The following is a 21,844-nucleotide window of genomic DNA, read 5'->3' on the forward strand; positions in this document are numbered from 1 at the left end:
AGTCACACAAGTCACCAGCTCTGGGACTGATAACGTACTACCCCTGCCTCAGCTCAGCTCAGCGCTACGTTCAGAGGTGGAGGGAGAGCAGACTGCCGAGGAGATGGAAGCGAGGTGACAGTGACAACAGCTAATGCGAGCAGAAAGCGTGGGAGGCAGTCATTTTCACCGTTTTCTTAATTACAGCTCCCTTCTATCACAACGGATGAAAAGTACAGTGCGTGGAGGAATCTGCTGTTATTACGCTGTCAAGAGAAAAGCTGAACTCTAGTTGAGCAATACCTGTGTTTGTGTGATAGGGGAAGACAGGAACCCGGTAGGGAGACACAGAGCACACAGCCTAGAACTGTGTTCAGACCTGCACCCTCACCAGTCTGACAAAATACATTGTTCAGAAAAACGGGCCACCAATACTTTCTGACTCATTTCCCCCTGTGGTGGGTCTTTACATTGCCGAATGAGGCTTCTCACTTTGATTTATTTATTCATTTGATCACAGCTTAATTCGTCAGAAGTCATTTGGCTGTGATGCGTGTAAAAAAAGGGCTCCTGCCAAATGCCTAGCAGAGGTAGAGCGCCATGCTGACGCCCCTCTGGCAGATGTGTGCCACTGCTGGGAGTCAGATCGCTGAGCGGTTAGGGAGTTGGGCTATTAATCAGAAGGTTGTTGGTTCGATTCCTGGCTGTGCCAAATGACATTGTGTCATTGGTTAAGGCACTTCACACTACTTCGGGGAGAATGTTCCTGTACTTACTGTAAGTCGCTCTGGATAAGAGCGTCTGCTAAATGTAAATGCTGAGCTTGGCAAAACGGATCGTTCCCTGCCAGCCAAATGAACCTGGACGTAGTCCGCCACAGAGAGGCTTGTGTGGAGGGGAGCTTGAGCAGTGTAACTGCGGCAGTGAGGACAGAGCAAGGGGAAGGAAGCTCTGACTCAAACCCTTGTTCATTACGACGACAATGACATGACTTATGATTATCTACGATTGTAATGGGTATCTTTTGTTATTTGACATGGATGTGTGTGTGTGTGTGTGCCTCTGTCTGAGCGTGTCTGCATTTGTTTGAGCATGTGTGTGTGTGTGTTTGATTGTGGTACAAAAACAAGGAGCGATTCATTGTCCATGCTTTACTTTATCATTTGAAGCATGCACTTTTTGGACATTATTACAGGACCATGAGCAGCTGAAGGTAATCAAATTAACAGTTGGACTGAGCAATTCACTCAAACTTTGACATCAACACCCTCTCTAACTCATATGATTTATTGTGTCAAGGACAGCCAGTACTAGTATTCTCATGAGCCAAAAACAAACTTGAATTGAACAAAGGAATTCAAATGATCATACATGAAGGGGTGCACATCTGATGCCATTCACTTTACTACATATATTCTTTCTTGCAGTGTAGTGGATCTTGATGTCTGGTAGGGTGATTATCAAAGCTCCTCCACATGATGATGTCATGGTCCTGGGGTCTGACTCACCATCGAAATACACATCACAAAGAATCAGGCTTCCTTACGAGCTACCTGGGGGTATAAATTGTATGCAATTATGCCAAGTATTGAATTGAAATTGCTGTCATGGCATCATGTACTGTAGCAAGAAAAATGTATTAACACACAATATAACATCACTTGAGTGAACCCTGTCAGCGTAGTGAAAACTATTTAGACATTGATCCTGGGTGGGTGAGGGCTACATCAACCATAAAGTGAAGCCAGTTTCCATGCCAAAAAACAAACAAACGTGATACACCGTCAATATGGTTGGATTCCCATCAGAATTTTGTATTGGCTTCACGCACCAGTGAGTCACATCTCATGGTATTACAAGGGGAGGTAAGTGAAGACTGTCTTTTGGTTTCATATCTATACCCTAGCAGTCACACAGTGTAGCGAGGGAAGCCTGGAGCCCACATGTGACCCTCATTTCCACAGCCCAGAGATCGAGGGGCTGGATAACACACCTGTTCGTACGGACTACCATCCCTCCAATATAGCAGATTACATCTATAATCAGTTTCCTCTGGGAAAACGTATGCAGTTAGAACATCTCAAAGAAGAAAACACAGGGGGCAACTGATATCTGACTTGTACTGATGTAAGATTGATGGGCTTCGGGTCAAAACGGGTGCATGGGCACATTTTGTTCAGCTGGAAGGTACTGTTGTGACAAAATCCAATAAATTGTACGGTAGCTGGCAAATGTGAGTTATTATTGGGCTGTAAATTAGGAGGGGAGTGTAAAACAGATAGAAAAAGAGACTAAACAAAGTGACATGGGAAAACCATGTCTACCAATTACATAACTCTGTTGAGTCAGACATGGAGACCCAAGTGTGTACAGTGCTCACTATGAATGGAACTGTCTCTTTCAGCTGACGAGCAATTTGTCAGACCTGATACTCTTTACAGGCCCAGTCTAATTGCTAGATTATAAATATTCCACAACATCACTCTCTTTTAGCAAGATGAAAGAGGACGTAACGGCTTTCTATTTCCCTTGCACTTGGAAGTCCATCATTAATTGATCAGATGCCATCATTTTGTCAAGCCTTCAGGTTTAATATTTCATCCAGGCAAAAGGCCAGAGTGGAATTGGGAGTCCTGATGAAACTATTCTAGGTTGGTTTTTCTCCAACCTGATTCGTCATCAGCACTTTTGCCTAATACAGAGATCTAAATATGAACCCAAATGTCATTGATTAATTTTGGCAAGAATAAATGATAACCTTAAATGCCAGCTAAATTAGGCTCTTAAATAATAAGTCTTCTAGGGAGTATGTAGAAGTGTGCTGTGTGAACTTAACTAAGGTGTTCCGCTATCTTTATCCTGGCTTTCTTTGGGGCATGATGGACACATCAGATCTGTCTTTAAAAAAGCAATGCTGAACTTCAAAGCAATTGGATGCCATAATGACCATGTTATCTATTTCACACCCAGCTCGGATCACCTGGGAACAAAACAACCTGGTTTGGAAGCACAGACCGAGCTGTTGAGGAGAGAGAGGCCCAGGGCTTTACTGTACCATGGTGAGCACTGTCTTCTGGAGCTCCTCCCGGGACAGCGGCCTCAGCTCCTCCTCTTCATTGTCCTCCTCAGTGTCAGCACGCAGGCTGAGGGGGGGAAAACAAGGATCAGAGGGACATTTTAGAGCTCAGATGAGAATCAAACCTGAGATGAGGCGTCTCGTGTTTCGGCTTCCTGACTCTCAGAAGCCTTGCACAGATCCATTGCTTTCAACACAATCTCCAAAGAGTTCATCTTGACATTCACACGGCGTGGTTGACACCACTGCACATGGTTGCATCATCTCACTGAGTCCCGTAGAAAAAAAGCCTACTTCCCTCCCTGACTGACAAGGACTGATGACTAAGGAGAGAAACAACTAACCCGGGAATGCAATCAAACACACCTCATCCCACATATGGTTAGCATCACTGCGACTACTTTCCTCCCAGATGGGCACGGTGAAAGAAGCCGAGCTTGATCTCTGACAGGCGGGCATTAGCCAGACACACACCAGCCCATTCTGCATCCCAGACAGATGGCTGGTGGGTGACTGCTCCACTGGAGCAAGAAACTGAGAAACTGACACAGAAGGAGAGGGGATGGTCACCACAAGACATTAGATGTTTGGTTCCCAGACTGCCTTCATTTCTCATCAAGAGTGTGAGGAACACTGAGCCAGTCCTCAGAGCCACACCACTGGTCTCATCCCAGTCTGGCCTGGAACCATCTGTTTGTGAGTCGATCAATGACAGAAGATTGATTCTGAGGCTTGGCCTTCTTTTGCTAGCATATTGGATAGCTAACTTAGGACTGCAATTGATGTGTTGGTTTGGTCATGTATTGGTCAGCCCTTATGCAGAATATCATCGATACACAGGATTTCCATCCTAATTTGAAGGTTGACAGAAGGCAGCTCAATGTACAAATGCGTTATTAGCTGCAGACCAGCCCCGCGCTCAGCTGTATCACCCGACCCTGAAAGAGTCAGAGATATTGACCCGCAGAGACAAGACGATTAGAAGATGACATCCCCTTTCAGTTTGGATATATCTGCTCAGTCCTTTTCCAGTCGGTAGGAGACAGACACTAACAGAATGGTACCTGAACATTACTGACTCATGAGGGTTGTAAACGAATGAAAGACATCTGTTCAAACGTCTGGCCCATGGTTCCAGGAGAGTAATAAAAACCTACTGGAATGGCTGCGTAATCACACTTTCTGATCTTTCACTTGGAGAGGCACATCACTTTAGAGAGAGAGCACAGACAGGTGTTGACACTTCCGGATGGGTGTAATAATGGACACTGAAACCTTCATCAAGGCTGTCAAACTCCTTTTCTAGTCTCTGATGCCCGTGATGAGCTGACCTCTTCCTTCGGGTGTAATATCATGGGATCAATATCTACTTATTGAATGACTAGAGGCTGCAGTAATCTATCACTGTGTTGGATTACTGGATTTAACTGTCAGGCTTTGCCTGAAGAAAAAAAGACATCTGGACTTTTGCTAAGCAGGGATGAACAGCATTTTTGTTTAGCTATAGGATATCTAGCATTACCTTGTAGATGGGGCCTGGACATGAACATTTGGTGCCACGTGTGGGAATATCCCCAGAACAGAGGTGATGGAAATCCCAGCAGCCCTTTCTGAATCCTTGGAATACAACGCAAAAAATGACTTGTGACATGTACATTGGAGGCTCATGAGTCTGTTCAAAGCCCCATCTCTACAAGGTTGTGGCTGAACTTTGACGCCAGCGTCTCTCGGAGCCTGACCCTGTGTCTCTGGTAGTAGCGTGCTGTCATCAGGTCTGTCGTCCGTAGTTCAGTCTGTCCCAGCAGACTGAGGACGGCCCTGGTCACCGTGTCATGTGTCCACTCTCCGCCAATCACACTCCCAGGAGAGTGGACCCCAGCTGCTCTCCCCATGGCCTCCACACCTGTGCAGACAGAAACACAGTGAATAACTGATTACCTACACACAGGGACCAAGTTTAGGAGTGCATAGGCTTATTCACAACATGCATGCTAAAGATTATTCTAAATTGTATGTGATGCCTTGCGCATCCTTCAAACTGCATTTAAAATATATATTTTAAACTCGTTTGAAGGGGGGGGGGTGGGGTATTTGTTAAATCATTCATTCAAAAGTGTTTGGCATGCAGTGAGTCGTAAACGTTAACATCAGCTAGGGGATGGCTGGCTTTGCTGTTCAACAGCGGATCTACCTTCTTTCAGTCATACAAAGTAGCCTGCATTTGTTGCGCAACAGCAAGAGAATACTGAAATGCCTCTTCACAAGAGCATGAGGTTGATTCCAAATCAGCTTTGAGTTCCAGTTATAATCAGGTTTCTGGGGTCTGCAACTTCCTCTCTCGTCTGGAGAAGCTAATGTCACGGGTATCTCATAAAAGGATAACAATGGCTACGTTCTTCTCGACAGACAATAATGTGGGGCATGCATTTATATGCAAATAAGATTGGGTTTAGTTCTGCTGCTGCTCCAACACAGTCTTGAGTTTCCTCTGGCACACAAGCTAAGAAAGCAAGCAGGTGACGAGTCCGTCCCCGGGCCTCCCAGAAAGGCGGGCCCGGGGTCGGTTCCAGGCTGGCGTCACAGACATGCAAAACATCGGACCTAACATTGATCCTAATTTGATTTGTGAGAGCTGAAGGAGGGGGCAGAATAGGATGGTGAGGGCACACTGGAAATTTGCATGAAAATACGATTTGATATATTGCTGTGGGGCTTCATCATTGAGTGCAGAGTTCTGTAAATAATCACTTCCTTTTGTAAAGTTTACATTTGCATTCCCATCAAATTCCAAATGTAAACATGGGGTATCAGTGTTCTTTCATGCAAAATCAACACATTTGCAGACCTCTGCTGTGTCTATATTTAGATGAGAGCATGGCAGGCCAAGGTGATGTGGAAGTAGGTTTCTCTGTTTCTGTCTCTTGGGGTTTCTCTCCATTTCAAGGTGGACACACAGTACCGCATTTTTTTATTGTCTGCATGAGAGCTTCCTCCAGCCCGGATAAATGGGAAAGCCCTGTCTTAGAATCTACAGTGCCTTGAGGTGTCGGAGCATGTTATGAATAACATTTTCAAATGTTAAAGTGTGCGCAGACATGCATTCAGGCATAACCACACACACACACATGCGCAAACATCCAGACATTGCATGTAGTTCTGTGGATAGTGCAGTATGACGTACTGTAGTATGATAACTGTCCACAGTCATTCAGGAGGGGACAATGGTATGCGTGAGCGAGAGAGAGAGAGAGAGAGAGAGAGAGAGAGAGAGAGAGAGAGGGGCGGACACAGACAGAGAGAGAGAGATAGAGAGACACAAAGGTCAGTCACATCTCATTTGGTGCAACAAGGCCTTCACCAGCCCTCAAGTGAACCCAGGAGGATTCATCGACATTAAGGTCAGATAAAGTGGAATGTTTATTAGTCAACCAGTGAACCACCATCCCCAGAGGTGGACCTCATTAAAAAGGGATCCCAGGAAATGTAGTCATCTAAACAAGAGTGGAGAGCTGACAGGTTTACTAGCATACCCAGCATGGTTTAGAAGTACAGGCTCCAGCAGGGATGAAAAGAGCCATGCTGTAGTGAGTTATAGTTTTAGTGAGGAGTTAGCTCCCAATGCTGGACACTTGTGAAGATGTACATAACAAGGGTAGGAATTGTTTTGAAGCTTAGATCCAAGTTTGAAAGGATAACAAGGCAACCATTGTGTTTTTATAGGGAGCACAAACATCAGTCATCATTTCTGGTCTTTAGCTTGTTCTACAACCTTGTTTACTGGAATGGTTCCAAATGCCAAAGGTGGTGCATACCTGATTTGACAAGGCTAAGGATCCTCCTGTACTCTTCCACATCTGTTTGGAGTTTTCCAGAGGACTGGACGGCTTGTTGGCACTTCAGCTCTAGGTCTCTTGCTCTCTCCCTGCTCAGACGTCTTTCAGTGGCAGCTTTCTCTTCATCAATACTTTGTTTCAACTACAACAGAACACAGCCACTTAATTACCAATTAACCAATTCCCCTTTATCAGACCAGTACTGTATCCTTAAGGAATCAGGTGTCCTGCTGTGCTTTATCGACACGCAGCTTTTCCCTGAAAACTCTAAGCAGCAAGGGAAAATCAAGGAAAGACACACCTACAAATGTAATATATTTATCTTTCTCTCTCCTATTCTCACTACTGGCAATTACTATATAAGAGCCTATATCAGACGGTTCCTGTAGAGAACAGGAGCTTGGAGCAGCACCATACATTAGCTAAGTCTCAACCTCATTCCAGTGCAAGCCTGTGCTAATTAAACATTGCTCTCTGACTGCACAGCTGCAAATGGCGTAATACAGCTAGGAGCTCTTCCTTCTTGAACACTTCCGACACAAAAAAGTGTGGGAACCATAACATGAACTGTACATCTTGTTAATTGTGCATCTTTACTCTGATGGTGTTCAGTTGATAGTTTAGAGGATCAGCACAGTGGATTTGAGCTTTTGTCAGTGTTTTGAATCTTCTGTCAAATGCATGTGCATCTGACACCTGATATCTCTTGGGCTACGGGCCCCTGCTCACAGTGCTCCAGGCTCTATACCTGCTCCAAGTCTTTGGTTGTCTCCTCAATCATTCTGCTCTGCTCCAATACATAATTGAAGAGGGCAAAGTTTTCGTCTTCCCCTTACAGAAGAAAAGACAAACAAAACGAGAATGGATTAACTGAAAGCAGTGATCAGGAGAGGCCACATTGCTCCAGATGTCATATTTCAAAAGGAACAAATCAAACTAAAACGCTTTACTGAATGTCTCGTTTCTGTAGGGAAAGTGTCCATAATAGAGAATTTACAGAGAATAAATCATGTATTGGATTTTCATGAATTTCAAGCACACAGAGAAATCCTTGAGTGCTGTAATTTGTGCCATTAACATAAATAGTCCCTGCCATTTAATACCAGAAAATAGTAGGAGGGTGGTCATTATCATGGAATGCATAGTGATTTGCTAAGGGGTAATATAAGAAAAGCAATTATTTATTCAAAATGTCTTTGCAACTGGATTCTTTATTCAAGAGTTCTCTTTCTGCAGTTTGCTAAATGTTTAAGTATATAAGCCATGTCATATATGAGTGTGTGTGATGGGAAATTAAATTAGGAAAAGGGTTTGGATACAATCCTAGTAGAGAGTAAAATAACCATGGCCTTAATTGGTGGTCTGTCAATGACCAACCAAGTACCTTTAAACAATGATATAATAATGGGTCAAATTAAGTGAACTCCCAACCCCAACATGCATCGGACGATCAACAGAGTCAGATACAAAACATATTTAGAGTCTTATAATCTTAGAATGGCTACAGTTTAGAAATAGCGGCCCATGTGTGCAAACCATGGCATTTCATTCCTGGTCGGTACCAATCTGTGGTTCATATGTGCGAGAGACTGTCTCTTACTCTCCATGTACACTGTGTAAAAGAGTTCCGCGTCAAAGCCAGATGTCCGTGCGTGCTGACCCCGGCGCTCCTCCTCCAGGGCTCTCTGGGCCAGCTCCCTCAGCCTCTCCTGCTCCTCGGAAAACAGCCCGAGGAGCAGGGTGGAGCGCCTCCTGTGCTCCGTCAGCCTCCTCCCCCTGCGCTCGGCATCCCCTCCACCTCCCGCCGCAGCTCTGAACATGGGTCCCACCAGGGTAGAGCGCCTCCTACTGACTGGGGGGAGACATTGGGTACAGGGATGGCCGATGGAGTCATACTTCTTTCCCTAGTACCGACCACTGTGACTGTGTGTGTAAATAAAACCGTTCAGAGTTTTACCGCAGTACAGTCAAGGAGCTGGGGGGAGTGTGACGTAGGCAGCCAGCTGAGTTCCCAAGAGGAGTGTGTGCACCTGCAAGTCTCAGTGTTTGCAGTGGGATGGGATGAAAGGAGGGATCATTACTGCCTCAGTAATGTACAGTAATCTAAAGTATGACGATTGGGAATGCAATATGCAATAGCAAGATGCAATATTACCACACAAAGAAATGTGAAGAAATGCAAAGGAAAATCTGACACCACACACAGATTCATGTGGAACATGAGAGCTTGAGTGTTTTTGCTTTGAATAGTTCTAAGCCACATTTGGAGATTCTTTCATGAAACACAAGCACAGGTTCAATATTCTTTAAGAGCCAGGATTAACATGTACCCTGAATCGTTTACTGTAGTTGACATGCAGAGAGGGCTCCATTCACTTAGACACACAAACACACAAGGGGTTCAGAGACGGCCTCTCGTTGACTCCTAGCAGTGTATATTTTTTGACGCAATTCATCCGTGCTCTATTCAAAGAAAGCATATTCCTAGAAAAGCAATTTGGTCAGTGTCAGAAGGCAGGTGACATTATCGTCAATTGCACAAAACAAATTGAAAACGCAAAAGGGTCTGTTGATGCTAAGAAACTATAATGGACATATTTTCTGAGAAAATCCTTGCAGAGCACTGGGGCAGTAGTGATATCTCCAAACACTAAGACTTGCAGGTGCACATACTCCTCTAGGAAATTCTGCTTGCTGCCTATGTCACACTCCCCCCAGCTCCTTGACTGTACTGCGGTAAAACGGTTTTATTTACACACACAATGGTCGGCACAAGGGAAAGGTGAACTTTAATACCAAACCAGGTAAAGTAAAGCTGACTAAGTCACATTTGCAGAGCATGCCCGATGTAGTTGTGTATCTGTTTGATGCTGGAATTTCACACTTAGATCCCAATGGGACCAGTGAATCTTTGGTTCTTATCTTCCAGCTGAGCTTGGAGCCTTTAGGTACCTTTTGCAACAACCTGCATTTAAAATGCATGGGGTCCAATCCCAGTAGCTGTGCTCCTCTCTCCTGAGGCAAAGTGCCCTTGCAGAGAGGAGAGAGAATATGTGGTTGTTAGTGGGGGTTGGTGTTTCCTTTTTTGGGGGTGTGGTGGATAGGGGCAGTCTAGCTGGGTCTACCTGCCAGCAACTGGAGTCTCCAGTCCCTGGAGAGTCACTTGAGGGACAGGACTCTTCGCCTGAGGGGCCCTCCTCCATCCTCATTGTGTCAACCACAATACATCAGTGTGCCCCTGCCTGGCCGTGACTGACATGCCACTGGATGGTTAATCAGTGTGGCTGACCCAAACTCTGCCTTAGGTGCTCACAAGGCTGATGCAATGCAATGGCTATTGTTTTAATGCAATTACAGCAGAGGGCTACATGTTTACACTAGAATGCAATGACTCCGCATGCGTTTTCTATATTTGGAGGTAATGAGTGGTGGATGAGCATAATGGGCTCATTGGGCACAGCAGAGGCATTATTTCTTTATAATTGGAGGCAGAGTTTGGAGGTGAGAGAAGCCACAAGGTATTGCTAACAAACAGAAAGTTAGGAGTTATCTCTCCAATTATATTCCTCCTCAGTTTCCTGACACTCTTGGAATTCCCTTTTTCAGCAGCTTTTCAAACTTGAGTGGCTTTTTCCTCACACACGGAGAAGAAGGTCTCTTGTCAAGGCTGCCTGGTCTAGTTTTCAAGTCCTGAGGCTTTTAAATTATTGCGGCTATCTCTCAAAGGGTCTTTGGAATGTTTAAATGTGCGCGTGTCCAATCTGTCATTTCATGGGAAAGCATCTTTCAGTTTCTCACTTCCTGCTCTTGTTTTTTTCAAAGTAGAGGGGCAATTTGTATTTCCCCTGTGAGCTATCTGGGAAAGCTGCTCCCCTAATTATTAATTTTTTAAATAACAAATGATAACAGTGGTCTTTTTACTGGTGGCTGCAAGTAAGACACAGAATGTGTACGTACGTGATATAAAACCTAAACACAGCAGTTCTTTTGTATATCTAGAAGATAGATTGGTTGTCTCAAATTTATGCTACAATGCTTGAAAAAGAAACACATGACTGACCCAACCGAGATTTTTGTGAAAACGTATTGTGAGAATTGGATGGCTAACATACCGTGATAATGTTATTTTCAGTGGGATGTAAAGTGTTCATCTTCCCTACCTGACTCCCACAGGAAGGGCCGTCTCCTCTCCTCCACATCCTCAGTAACTTCCAGGGGAGTGGATCGCTCAGCTGCCCCACCTTTCTGCTGATATGCCCTCGTCCTCCTCTTGATCCTGCGCTCCACAATGTCTCCAATCTTCTCCGCCGCAACCTCATAATCATTAAGTTGCACCTGCTGCCCCACCTTGCTCTCTCGTTCCTGCAACTCTGAGAAAGAGACAGTTACATGAAGAAGAGTTGAGAGAGTGGAAAAGACAAGTGTGCGAGCACAAACCCCTCTTTCTCACTGGCTGTTAAAATGCTGTTGGCATTGTGATACATCCTAGGGCTTGCCTTACAACATAACAAGGCCTTGGGCAACGTTATCACAGGCCTGCCTGGCCTGACTGGCCTCATATCATTTGTCTCTTTCAAGAGAGGGGTAGAACAAGAGCATTTCTGTTTCTTCTCTGTAAAGTAAACCCCAATCTAACATGACTGGATAGTAGAAAATTAGCGTGGCTCCGACCAGCTCCTACCATTCTCCTTTAGTTACATCTATGGTCTTTAAAGTGGAAGATGGAAGGAATGTGTCCCGGCCACATATGTGTCCCAGTGTTTTCCCCATGTTCTCCCGGTGTCTGTGTGTTTACCTGCACTTGTGTCTTGTTAAGTGTTTGTGTGAGGTTTTCAGTTTTGTTTTATTTTAGTTGGTGTCACCCATGTCTAGTTTGGTCCTTGTGGGTATTTAACGGGTCCTTTCCTAGTTAGTCTTGGTCAGATTCTTTTTGTGTATTCTTTGTGTGAGTATCGAGAGTTTTTGGACAAATAAATACTTTGTGTTTTGTGAGCCTGCCTTTGTCTCTCTGCATTTGGGTTCACCCTCATGCACTCACTGTGACAGAATTAAGATTTGAAATCATCCAAATGGGGCCAAGAAGAAGAGGGGTTATGTCACAAATCCAGGTGCAGAGCAAATAACGTAAATATCCATTAACAGATTTAATGGAAAAACTGACAGTGGGGATCGTGAACAAAGATGAACCCTGTATGAATGAGTGGAACAAACAAGGTATGTATAGAATGACAATAGACTAACAAGCAGCCCATTCATACACATTCTAATCTGTTCTGATAAGAAGTATGGAGAAACCTCTTAGTTTGGCTCTTTTTATCAAGGATCTCATAATTGAACTTGAGTCATTCTTTGTCCATGCAGTACAAATGGTAAGGACGGCACAGTGGAGATAAAAGCACGAATGAAGTCTTCAGAATGCCACTTATTATGTTAATCAAGAGACAGCTAATGATCATGATTTGACCATTTGGGCATATGTCTTTCAGGAGGAATGTTGAAGAGGCTGCGGAAATAACACAGTCCATCTACCATATCCTATGGTGTTCTCACAGGGAATTAGTATTTAATGGGAGAGGTAGGAGACAATGTAGAACAGCAGTGACACAACCCTTCCTCACAGAGGGCATATTACCTCTGATGTTCAGCAGTTAACCTTTCCCTATTTGAATACAAATATATTATAAATGGGTTTCTGGGGAACAGCGTACGGTTTGTGAGAAAAGTGGGATATGAATAGGCGGCACACCTCTCTTCTCCTCGGCTTTGAGAAAGCCTTCGTCGTGTTGTCTGACTTTGGTCTTGTCCTGAAGGAACTGCTCCATTTTCAGAGCATGGCAAAACGTTCTCTGGAGCTCTCTCGTCTCGTCGGCGTGACTCTCGCAGTCCTTCACCCGCTGGTCATGTGATCGGACCGCTCGCACCCGGGCCTCCTCCCTGCACGCAGCGGGATGAAAACGTGTCAGAAAGATTTGGTTTTGACATCAGTGAGCCTCAGCATCGTCCAGTGTGAGCGAAGTGCCTTTGACACATCCACACAGCAGCACAAAAGGCTGGGCTGAGGTGTTGAAAAAAAAGGAGCAGGTTCCTATCTACATTGCAGACATTCCTCTACTTCACTACGTTTTATTTAATGGAATGTGCACCGCTAGCTTTACATCTCCCCATGGACAATGGATTTCGTCAATAACCTTTTTTCTGTATTGAAGAGAGAAAGGGAATGGTACCTCATATCCATGTTTTCTATGGCCTCTTCCAAAACACTTTGCTTCTCATGCCTTGTGGCCAATAACTCCTGAGGAATAAACCCAAGGTTAAGAACTAGCTTTAAATCTAGCTTTGGAGACTGATAACATTGAAATACACTCTTCAATTGAAATCCGAACCCTCTGGAGTTTGTTGTGTAGCTGCAGAAATGTCTGTTTCTCTCCTCTCATGGTGTCAATGTCCTGGCGAAGTTGGGAGTTGGTCGATACCATGCTGCTGTACTTGCTTTGAGTCTGGTGGACATACAGTGTTTAGTTCATTTATATGAGTGGTGTCCTTATATTAATACCAAGGAACATTCTTTATAAATATAATACACTTCTAACTAAACCAACAGCAATCAGAATTGAGTCAATTTTGCTGGCATGAACCTCTGTGGATCACTGGATTGATCTGTAACTGGAAAATATTCTAATTTCAAAACTGAAAGTCACTAAACAGGCATGGCCGAAGAGCAACCAACACTGAAATCTATAATCCTTTCCACTCCATTACTCACTCAACTAACGTCCGAGTCTGATGTGCTGGTGAAAGTTTTGCAGAGCAAAACCATGTTAGAATATCAAGCTATTGGCTGTGTTCTGCTTCACAGTGCCATTGCAGAAGTTACAATTTGAAATGGAGCCGTTGTAGCATGCACTATTACACTGTAGATAGTCGAGTAACCCGACGCAAAATGATTGTTTCCTGACACTTTGAGACCTGAGACTTTTCTGTAACTATATTAATGTATGTTTACTGTGTTTCAGTGTTCACTCTAATTTAAGGTATACATTGATAATAATCATAATCTAGCACCAAATTTAATCTTCTGAGTCTTGGCTCAGGCAGGAAAGGGAGTCTTTCATCATTTTGAAGTTCTGTGGTACTTCAAGACTTCTGTGTCTTGAAATACCACAAGTAAGGATGTTTTTGAAAAGTAATCAATGCTGAAACTTGAACAAAAGATGACCTCTGATTACTGTGGGTAGAAAAGTGTATACGTAGTATAATAGATTACTTTAATGTACCTGTGTCATTGTAATCAACACTTTTGTCAAGATTGCCAGTGGTTCAAGAGCTGGAGTAGCCATTAGCAAGCCAATTCCTGTCTTTGAGTCACTCTGAACCTGAAGAACCGCTGGCATGTTGTGCACATTGTGGATTGGGTAAGCTGACCCTAATGGACAAGCTCTAGACAGAATAATGCAATCTTAGGATTTATTAACTGAGTCAATGACCCAGTGAATCCTGAGTGAATCCCTCCTTTTCTGTTCTCATTATATCAAGGTCTAGTTGTTTTACAGCTGTATGCATGTTTGTTCACATTCGTCTGTTATAATTCAGTTTACAAATTAATACATATACAGTATATATGTGTGTACAGTACAGAACACTATGCTCTTTCAAGTCATACAAAAACAATTCTAAGAAGAATGTCAACAATCAATATTTAATGTCACCATATCCCCATCTAACAATGATAGGTTGTGTACAGGGATGTAAACAGAGGTAGTGAGAGGCCTGGCTGAGACCAACTGGAGCACAGCCAGTAGGATGAGTGTTAGCTAGCTTAGCTGAGAAGGACTAGATCAGAGCCAGTCTCAGCAGGGCTACCTCTCTTGGCTGAGACATAGGATAAGACTAGAGTAGAGCCAGTCTCAGTGGGGTTTGTATGAGCCAATTTGGCTGAGACAGACTAGATCAGAGCAAGTTTCAGTAGGGATTGTGTTAGCTTGACTGAGACGTAGACCAGAGAAGGCACAGGCTGAAGGTGACCAAAGGAAGCCAGTGTAACATAAAGACCTAGATGAAATATGAGGAAGTTAGATTTCAAGGTATAAGGAGTGAAGGTGAATGTGTATACCAGGACAGACTAGGAAACCAATAATAAAAGAGTATGTTTCACACAAATACAAAAGATAGGGCCCTGTTGTTGATTTATAAATGAATAGAAACAACTGCCAACCTTTTCCAATCGTGTGGTCAGTCTTTGAATGTTTCTAGTGAGGTTGTCCTTTAAAGCTGACCCTCTTCTTTCCTTGTCGATCTTCTTCTGAGTATCCCAGATCTGAAAAAGGCCAGAAGAATACCTAACCAGTGACACTACATGCCCACTAATCACTGTTTGACTGGAAAAGAAGCAAACAACACAACACAAATTAATTTCACCGACGAGATTCAGTCTTTCTAATCTAGACAGATGAAGTCTCTATATATCACTCAAACCCTGTTAGTGGCAAGACGGGTAAAGGGTCAACTTCTTGGGGGAGAGGCGGGAAAAGGTAAAGGCCAATTAGATTAGGTAAACAGCAGGGACTCTTATAGATGGCTTTTCACAGCCACGACAGGCCCTGACGGCAGCTGGAGCATACTAATCCAACTAACACCGTGCCGGCCTGTTTGAGGGGCTACTTTGTTCTTGATTATCCAGTGTTTGGAGCTAGATCCATTGCCTGATGAACATGCTGGAACCAAAATGGAATTTGGACAAGAGGATTAATTTTTCACCAAGCGGGCTGATTGATTTTCACTTCACTCAATAACTAATAATTTGGTGGAGTTTGAGATGAAATCTTGTGTTTGATTGACAAATGTGCTGTCTCCTGAATTAGCATACTAATGCTTTGCTTATGTTTATGGGGGACAATATACAGTTATGGCACTGTAGTCCACTCCCAAGTGAACTGTATTCATTCCTACTATGGATTGCGTACTCAGGAATAAGGTACTCATCCACATAGAATGGATTTGTGGGCTATGATAGGAAACTATAATTTGAAGAACATCCCAAAAATCCATTCAGGTGGATGGTAAAGAACAAAATAAGCAGTGGCCCCCCTTTGATCAGATCATCATGATATCAGCCTTTGGTTGGAGAAAAAATCAAGCAAAAAATGAAGAGGGCAGGAGAGCAGGTACACATCATAACAGAAAGTATGAAGAGACTCAGGGTGTATCACGAGACACCCTCCAGCCAGGGCAAAATTACAACCAAATGTTAGAGTGACAGAATCAACGAGAAATGTCCTTAGGGGAACGCCATGTGTGATCATGACTGTACTGTCCACTGTAACTGTATTTTCACTGGCATGAACAGTACAATTATGGTTCTGGGAGACCTATCATAACCTTCTAATTCCATCCGTCATAGTAAATAGAGTGTGAACCTGGGAGATTTCCATTTTCATGTCTAAGCAGATTAACCCTAATATCATCCCCATGAGCACAGAATGATTGGTTTAAAATCAGATTTCCAAAGTGCTCAACAAGATGTTGTTAATAAAAAGCACCTGACATATTGACAACCCCACAAACGCAAATCAGACACGCTCACTTTGGCATTATCATTCTCTCATTCCTGAAAACACAATCCATCCTGATGTGTTTCTAATCCTATATTTCTACTTCAAACAACAGAAACTCTCAGCACGTACAGGAGACAACCACAATGTGTTTCTGTTAAGAAAGTCAGTCAAAGGACAATCCAAACTAGGACCTCTTTCTCCAAGCATGCTAGGTCGTCCTTCTCTTGGGCCATAAGGTCTTCAATGCCATCCCTCTGCAGGTGCTTGTCACGTATGGCCTGGGTCACGGGATTGACCCTCTTGATGGAGTCAGGCAGCAGCCCAGTTAACGAGCTCAGAAGGTCCTCCTGCTCTGCACTCAGGGAGCCAATCAGTAGCCTAGAAAAGAGAATCCAGAGAAACAATCTAAACAAGCTCCCCCGAGAGCGCTTCTGTCAGAGGAGCATAAGAAAAGCAGCTGTAAAAACACATTTCTGAACGGCTCCACCATGGAAAAGGTTAAACAATCTATCTGTGATGGGTGCTACACCCCCCTGGTTGCATCAAGGGAGGAGGATAGTCGTTGTGGCATCACATAAATCAGCCGTCTGGGTACCAGTGTTAGCATGCAGACACCCAGGCCTTGAATTAGAAGCAGCAGGCAGCGGTGGAAGCAGTCTTAGCACCATAGCTGTTTTGGAGGCTACATCAATCAGACGCGCTTGGCAGGCTCACTTTGGGGTCAATGTCACACTGGCATTAGGATTCCACAAAGGGAAGCTCCCACGGTACATTAAGTCAAACAGCAGCACCCCAGCACTCACCTCATATGCACCACACAGAAGAAACGACTGTACTTCAAAGGGACTTGAGAGCACAGGCGTAAATGACCGTGATCATTGGTTCAGATGTTAAAGAGTTCAGTTGTGTGGATGTGGAGGCTGGTGCTGTACCTCTGTCTGCGTATGTTCTCCCGGGACTCCCTCTCCTGAGCTTTCCGAGCAGCTTGCAGGTGGAGGTGGGTCCGCTGCAGGGCTCGGAGCTCGCTCTCACCTGCACATGCACAGAGCAGCCACACGTATGTCTCAGGACATCGTGGGCTCACAGCAATCCCTGTCTTTAGAACTGGAGCAGAGACAACACTGTACACCCTGGGACGTTAGGGCCTCACATTTAATTCCGAAAGAGAGAGACAGAGAGAGACAGAGAGAGACAGAGAGAGAGAGAGACAGAGAGAGAGAGAGAATGGGGGAATACATTTCACAAGTATCTCAACATTCTCACTGACAAGTATTTTCCTGCATTTGGTGAAGCATTCAATTTACTTAAAATGCAAAACATCATACATATTATGTTGTTTCTAATTCAAGGTCTTCAGTCTTCCACTAATACGACTCACATTGACTGACCTTGATTTTAATTCCATTACAAGTGGATGGTCCACAATGACAAATAAAAGTGAAAGTGTTCCCAGGCTGAGACGAGGAAGGAAGAAGGTTTGACAGGGACATCTGTTGGTGTCCTGGAGGGCTGAGCCACAGGTGGTTCCATGAGAGCACTGGCAGAGCCAGCCACACTTTCAGGACACAGTCAGGACTCATTACAGGGGGGTAACAGGCTGGATCAGATAAGAGTACCCAGTTCATGAGGGCACACAGAGTACATCTCAGGGCTTAAAGGATTTGTCCTCTATTTCTGAAATAATCTTATTTGATGTAGATTTGCCCTTGTTTAGGCATGTTATTGAAAATAAATTGATGCAGAAAAGGAATTGAGTGCAGTCATGAGGGTTGACAAGGTACTAATCAATCATACGGATGGCGGTGCTTTATAGTCATCTTCAGTATGCTAAACCAATCTGTTTAATCTTATTATCCATCTTTGCTCTGACTTCAGCAAACAAACCTTGGACTATCTGAGGGTCTTGATAAAAACAAAGCACTTATATGGCATATTATGTTGCTATGGAACATGGACAGTATACATTTGTATTATCTGCAATATGAGTGGAGATTTGTCTTTCTAGCCACGGAGACCAGGTTGAGCTCTTCATTTTGCTCTTATCAGCCACAGAAACGTCATTACTCACAAACCACATACACCATCCAGTATGACCTGTGCTGAACACATTGTGTACATATGAAACGAGCACCATCGCTTGAGACAGGGATTGGGAACGTCTAACCTTTTTCTTCATCCTTCAAGCCAGTAAGACATGTAATGTACCTTCATTATCACTGCCAGCCTTGCTTTTATCCCACCTGGCTCCACAGTTCCCAGGCTTCTTTGAGGCACCTTTGACACGAAAGGAACACACACAAAGGATTTACCAGGCTCTGTCCTTTGATTCTGATTTAAAGTAATTGAGGACAGTATTAAAACAAGAAGTCATAGACCTAATAAAGCGTAAAAAAAAAGAGTATTATCCACCCACCAGAAGACACCGGATTTTCCTTATAAAAAAAAAAAAGTGGGAGCATGTTTACCAATTATGAGTTATTTGATTAAAGTCACTGGGATTTTAACATAAATATTGTGAAATTGAGGATTACAAGCTTATGGCTAATTTTTGGGATGCATTGCTCATTCTGATAAACGCATTGCCTAAATTTGAATTAATGAACCCCACACAAGAACCTGTTTAATTGAAACCATGAATCATGTTGTTCCCAGTCAATGTATGGTTTTGAGCCATCTGCAGTTCTTATGTTGACATTGACAGCCTCCATTGAGATCATTGAGTGTAATTTTAACTGAAAAGTTATATGTTATCATGTTATGCTGTTATTTTTGAGCATATATTGCCAGGACAACATACAGTTTCCAACATTAAAAAAAGCAACTTGACCTACTTTAATTTCCAACATTTCGTATTGTAAAATAAGTTCATGAATACAGAATTCCCAGAATCTTTTACAACAATGCAATGAAACACAACATACCTGTTCCGGCAGAGGGGTATTTTCTCAAATCTTTAGTCTTGACCATGTTTCTTCTTAGTTATAACTGGTTCTCTGACATGACTCTTGATCACTCAGCTCCTGCAGTCAGAGGAATCTTCATACCCGTCTCCATGCAGTCAAAGTTTGAGACATGGACTCATAGATACAAGATAAGACTTTCGACAAATCAGCTATGCATCTCCCTCCTTAGATATCTAGAATAAACACACAACCCCCCAAGATAACCAGGAGAAGAGAGACATTATATTTTATTGGACATAAAGTTTAAACAAAGGAGTGGCTTTAAAAAGCCAAACATTAAGACAGCAACACTCAATATACTTCAAGTGAAATAGAATGACTGCAAACTCAGAGAAGCAGTGTGAGGTACTGTGCAGTAATGGGGTCAAGAGAACCACCATGCCTCAGAGGGCTACCCTTGCTGCCCCCTACTCCCCTATAGAAGGTCTGGCGCCAAGGACTTTAGAAGACTTCCATCTGTGTAGTGTAGTGTAAATAGACAGCAAAACAGGTTGGGAAGAGCAAGATGTTTATGTAACTGAAGTCAGGGCAAGAACAGCGTAACCTGCCTCTGGGTGAACTGGATCATCTTAAGGAATATGCTTTTTTTGTTTGATTTAAGAGCTTTAGAAGTTTCTCTTTTATTAGATTACTGTACTTTGGTTAGAACTGGGGACCTGCCGCATATTCTTTAAGAGTAGAAAAACATGTTTGCGGGGACTCAAGTATATCATGTAACCACCAAGTTAGGCAGTCCGTAGATAATGTAGTTGTAGGCTGAGAGCGGGGGAAGCTTGCGGTGCGGTGGGTCGTCCAAGCTCTCAGCTCTTCTTGAGTCAGAACCCACATGTGAAACAGCATCTGCAAAGGACAGAGCCACAGTGAAGGAGCATGGGGGAATGACCATACATCATGTACAGTACTTTATTGACTTGCAAAAAAAGTCTAATAAAGCACGTATAGGCACAGACCGCACACATAGGCTGAACAAGGTCGGCAACCACAGCACTGAAAAAGAAAAGTATTAAAGAATACCATTTGATGCAGGAGTAGCTTTCCCATCTTGGTCTATGCTTTGAACTTCTCCTTTCCTCAGGGCATGGACAGCCTGGCCAGATGTTAGTCCTACCCTCAGGAGATCTATGACAGACACACACACACACTTTGCATTATTATTATTCCAGGTGTGTATGCATGTGTGTGTGTGTGTGTGTACAGCACAAGTCTGCATACAGACAGTCTATTTAACACCCACTGTCCATGATGGCATCCATGTTGCAAGCATTTCTCTGGAGGCTGCTGTGCCACTGGTTTAGGGTCACACAGCGGACCCCACTTAGACTCAGCAGCAGAACTGTCTCCAGGGGGCTCTCCAAGACCATGTGTCTCTCACTGGGATAACACAGGAGGCCAACAAGGAAGCACAGAGAGACAGATGAGAGCTTGAGGCACAGGAATAGGTTACTCCTGACAAACATTCTGAACGAGGCTTCATGGTTTGATTTGTGTTTTGGGATTCATCCTGTGGTAACAACTGAGTTAAGTACCTGGCAGGCTTTGTGCATGAGGGACATTACTAATTCAATAAATGGTAGAAAGTGGACCCGTTATGTACCTCTTGTTCGTGTCAAGCTTGGATTGACGGAGCATGCTGGCGCTATTCTGGACCAGGTCAAAGAGGAGGGCCATCTGGCACTCTGGTAATAGAACAGCAAATCCCCCAAAAACAGATTGTTGTCTTTCTCTTGATATGTTTGCATGCAAGTTTAACAAGTTACTTAAAAAGTGAATGGGAACACCCGAAAAGTTATTGGCAAAAAAAAAACTGCTGATGAACACAAGTACATTTTTCCTAAAAGAGCATCAATGTATCCCAGCTAATTATTGAAGCAGCCACTGGGGCTTGAGAGCATGCAGAGTACGATAACTCATCCTGCCCTGTCATCTCTCTCTGAGGCAAAATCTGCCATCGCCTGCTAACACCCAGTTCCTTCTGGCATGGTGATTGAGTGTGCTGGCTTGTTAGGGACTAACAGCTGTTATGCAGACTATAGTGTCATACATACTATAGTTAGCAGTGCTAACACTCAGCTAGCGGGCGGTGTGATTGTCAAGCCCAAGGCTATGCGTAAGGTCAGCTTGACTTCCTGTCAATCAGATCAAATAAATCCAGCATCACTCAACCCTTACTTCCTTTGTTTTTGTGTGGGTCAGAAAAAAATAAATAAATTGAGCTAAGCTGCCAGCAACAGACCTGAAAAGCATTTGAAAGGTGTGAAAAGTTGAAAGGCGGTTTGTGGCGTGTGATCATTTATTTAAGGAATGTTATAAAAGCACATCTAATAAATGAATGGAGACAGCAGTCTATTATAACAAGAGGGCAGAGTCTCCTTGTCCCTAAAATACAAGGGTCTGTGATATACGCAAAGGAAATCAAAACACTGAAATGCTTTGGTAATAAAT

General features: G+C 43.6%; 2 protein-coding genes across 7 annotated transcripts in view; both read right to left on the minus strand.

Annotated features, from left to right (window-relative positions):
• Window positions 1-1,215: 1,215 nt before the first annotated feature.
• On the minus strand, window positions 1,216-8,954 carry LOC146268351 (uncharacterized). Its single transcript, XM_084666989.1, has 7 exons — window positions 8,489-8,954; window positions 7,637-7,719; window positions 6,868-7,030; window positions 4,795-4,958; window positions 4,578-4,672; window positions 3,035-3,122; window positions 1,216-1,532 (listed from the first exon to the last, which is right to left on the minus strand). The coding sequence occupies exons 1-7, from the start codon at window positions 8,706-8,708 to the stop codon at window positions 1,512-1,514; spliced, it is 834 nt and encodes a 277-aa protein (XP_084523115.1). The 5' UTR covers window positions 8,709-8,954; the 3' UTR covers window positions 1,216-1,511.
• A 10,657-nt stretch (window positions 8,955-19,611) lies between these two features.
• cfap46 (cilia and flagella associated protein 46) overlaps window positions 19,612-21,844 on the minus strand; it is a 35,762-nt gene continuing 33,529 nt past the window's right edge. For 5 of the 6 annotated variants that reach the window (XM_084709862.1, XM_084709861.1, XM_084709864.1 and 2 more), the window contains 4 exons: window positions 20,997-21,078; window positions 20,637-20,773; window positions 20,417-20,521; window positions 19,612-20,242 (listed from right to left, as the gene is read on the minus strand). In XM_084709862.1, coding sequence (XP_084565988.1) covers window positions 20,112-20,242; window positions 20,417-20,521; window positions 20,637-20,773; window positions 20,997-21,078 — 455 coding nt within the window. In that variant the 3' untranslated portion in view covers window positions 19,612-20,111. Of the gene's footprint in view, window positions 20,243-20,416; window positions 20,522-20,636; window positions 20,774-20,996; window positions 21,079-21,844 lie in introns of those variants that run through there. The other variant, XR_014768878.1, reaches the window with a different exon arrangement.

Source organism: Hypomesus nipponensis, chromosome 11 (genome assembly GCF_054491055.1).
Source record: "Hypomesus nipponensis isolate SF chromosome 11, ASM5449105v1, whole genome shotgun sequence".
Lineage (NCBI taxonomy): Eukaryota > Metazoa > Chordata > Actinopteri > Osmeriformes > Osmeridae > Hypomesus > Hypomesus nipponensis.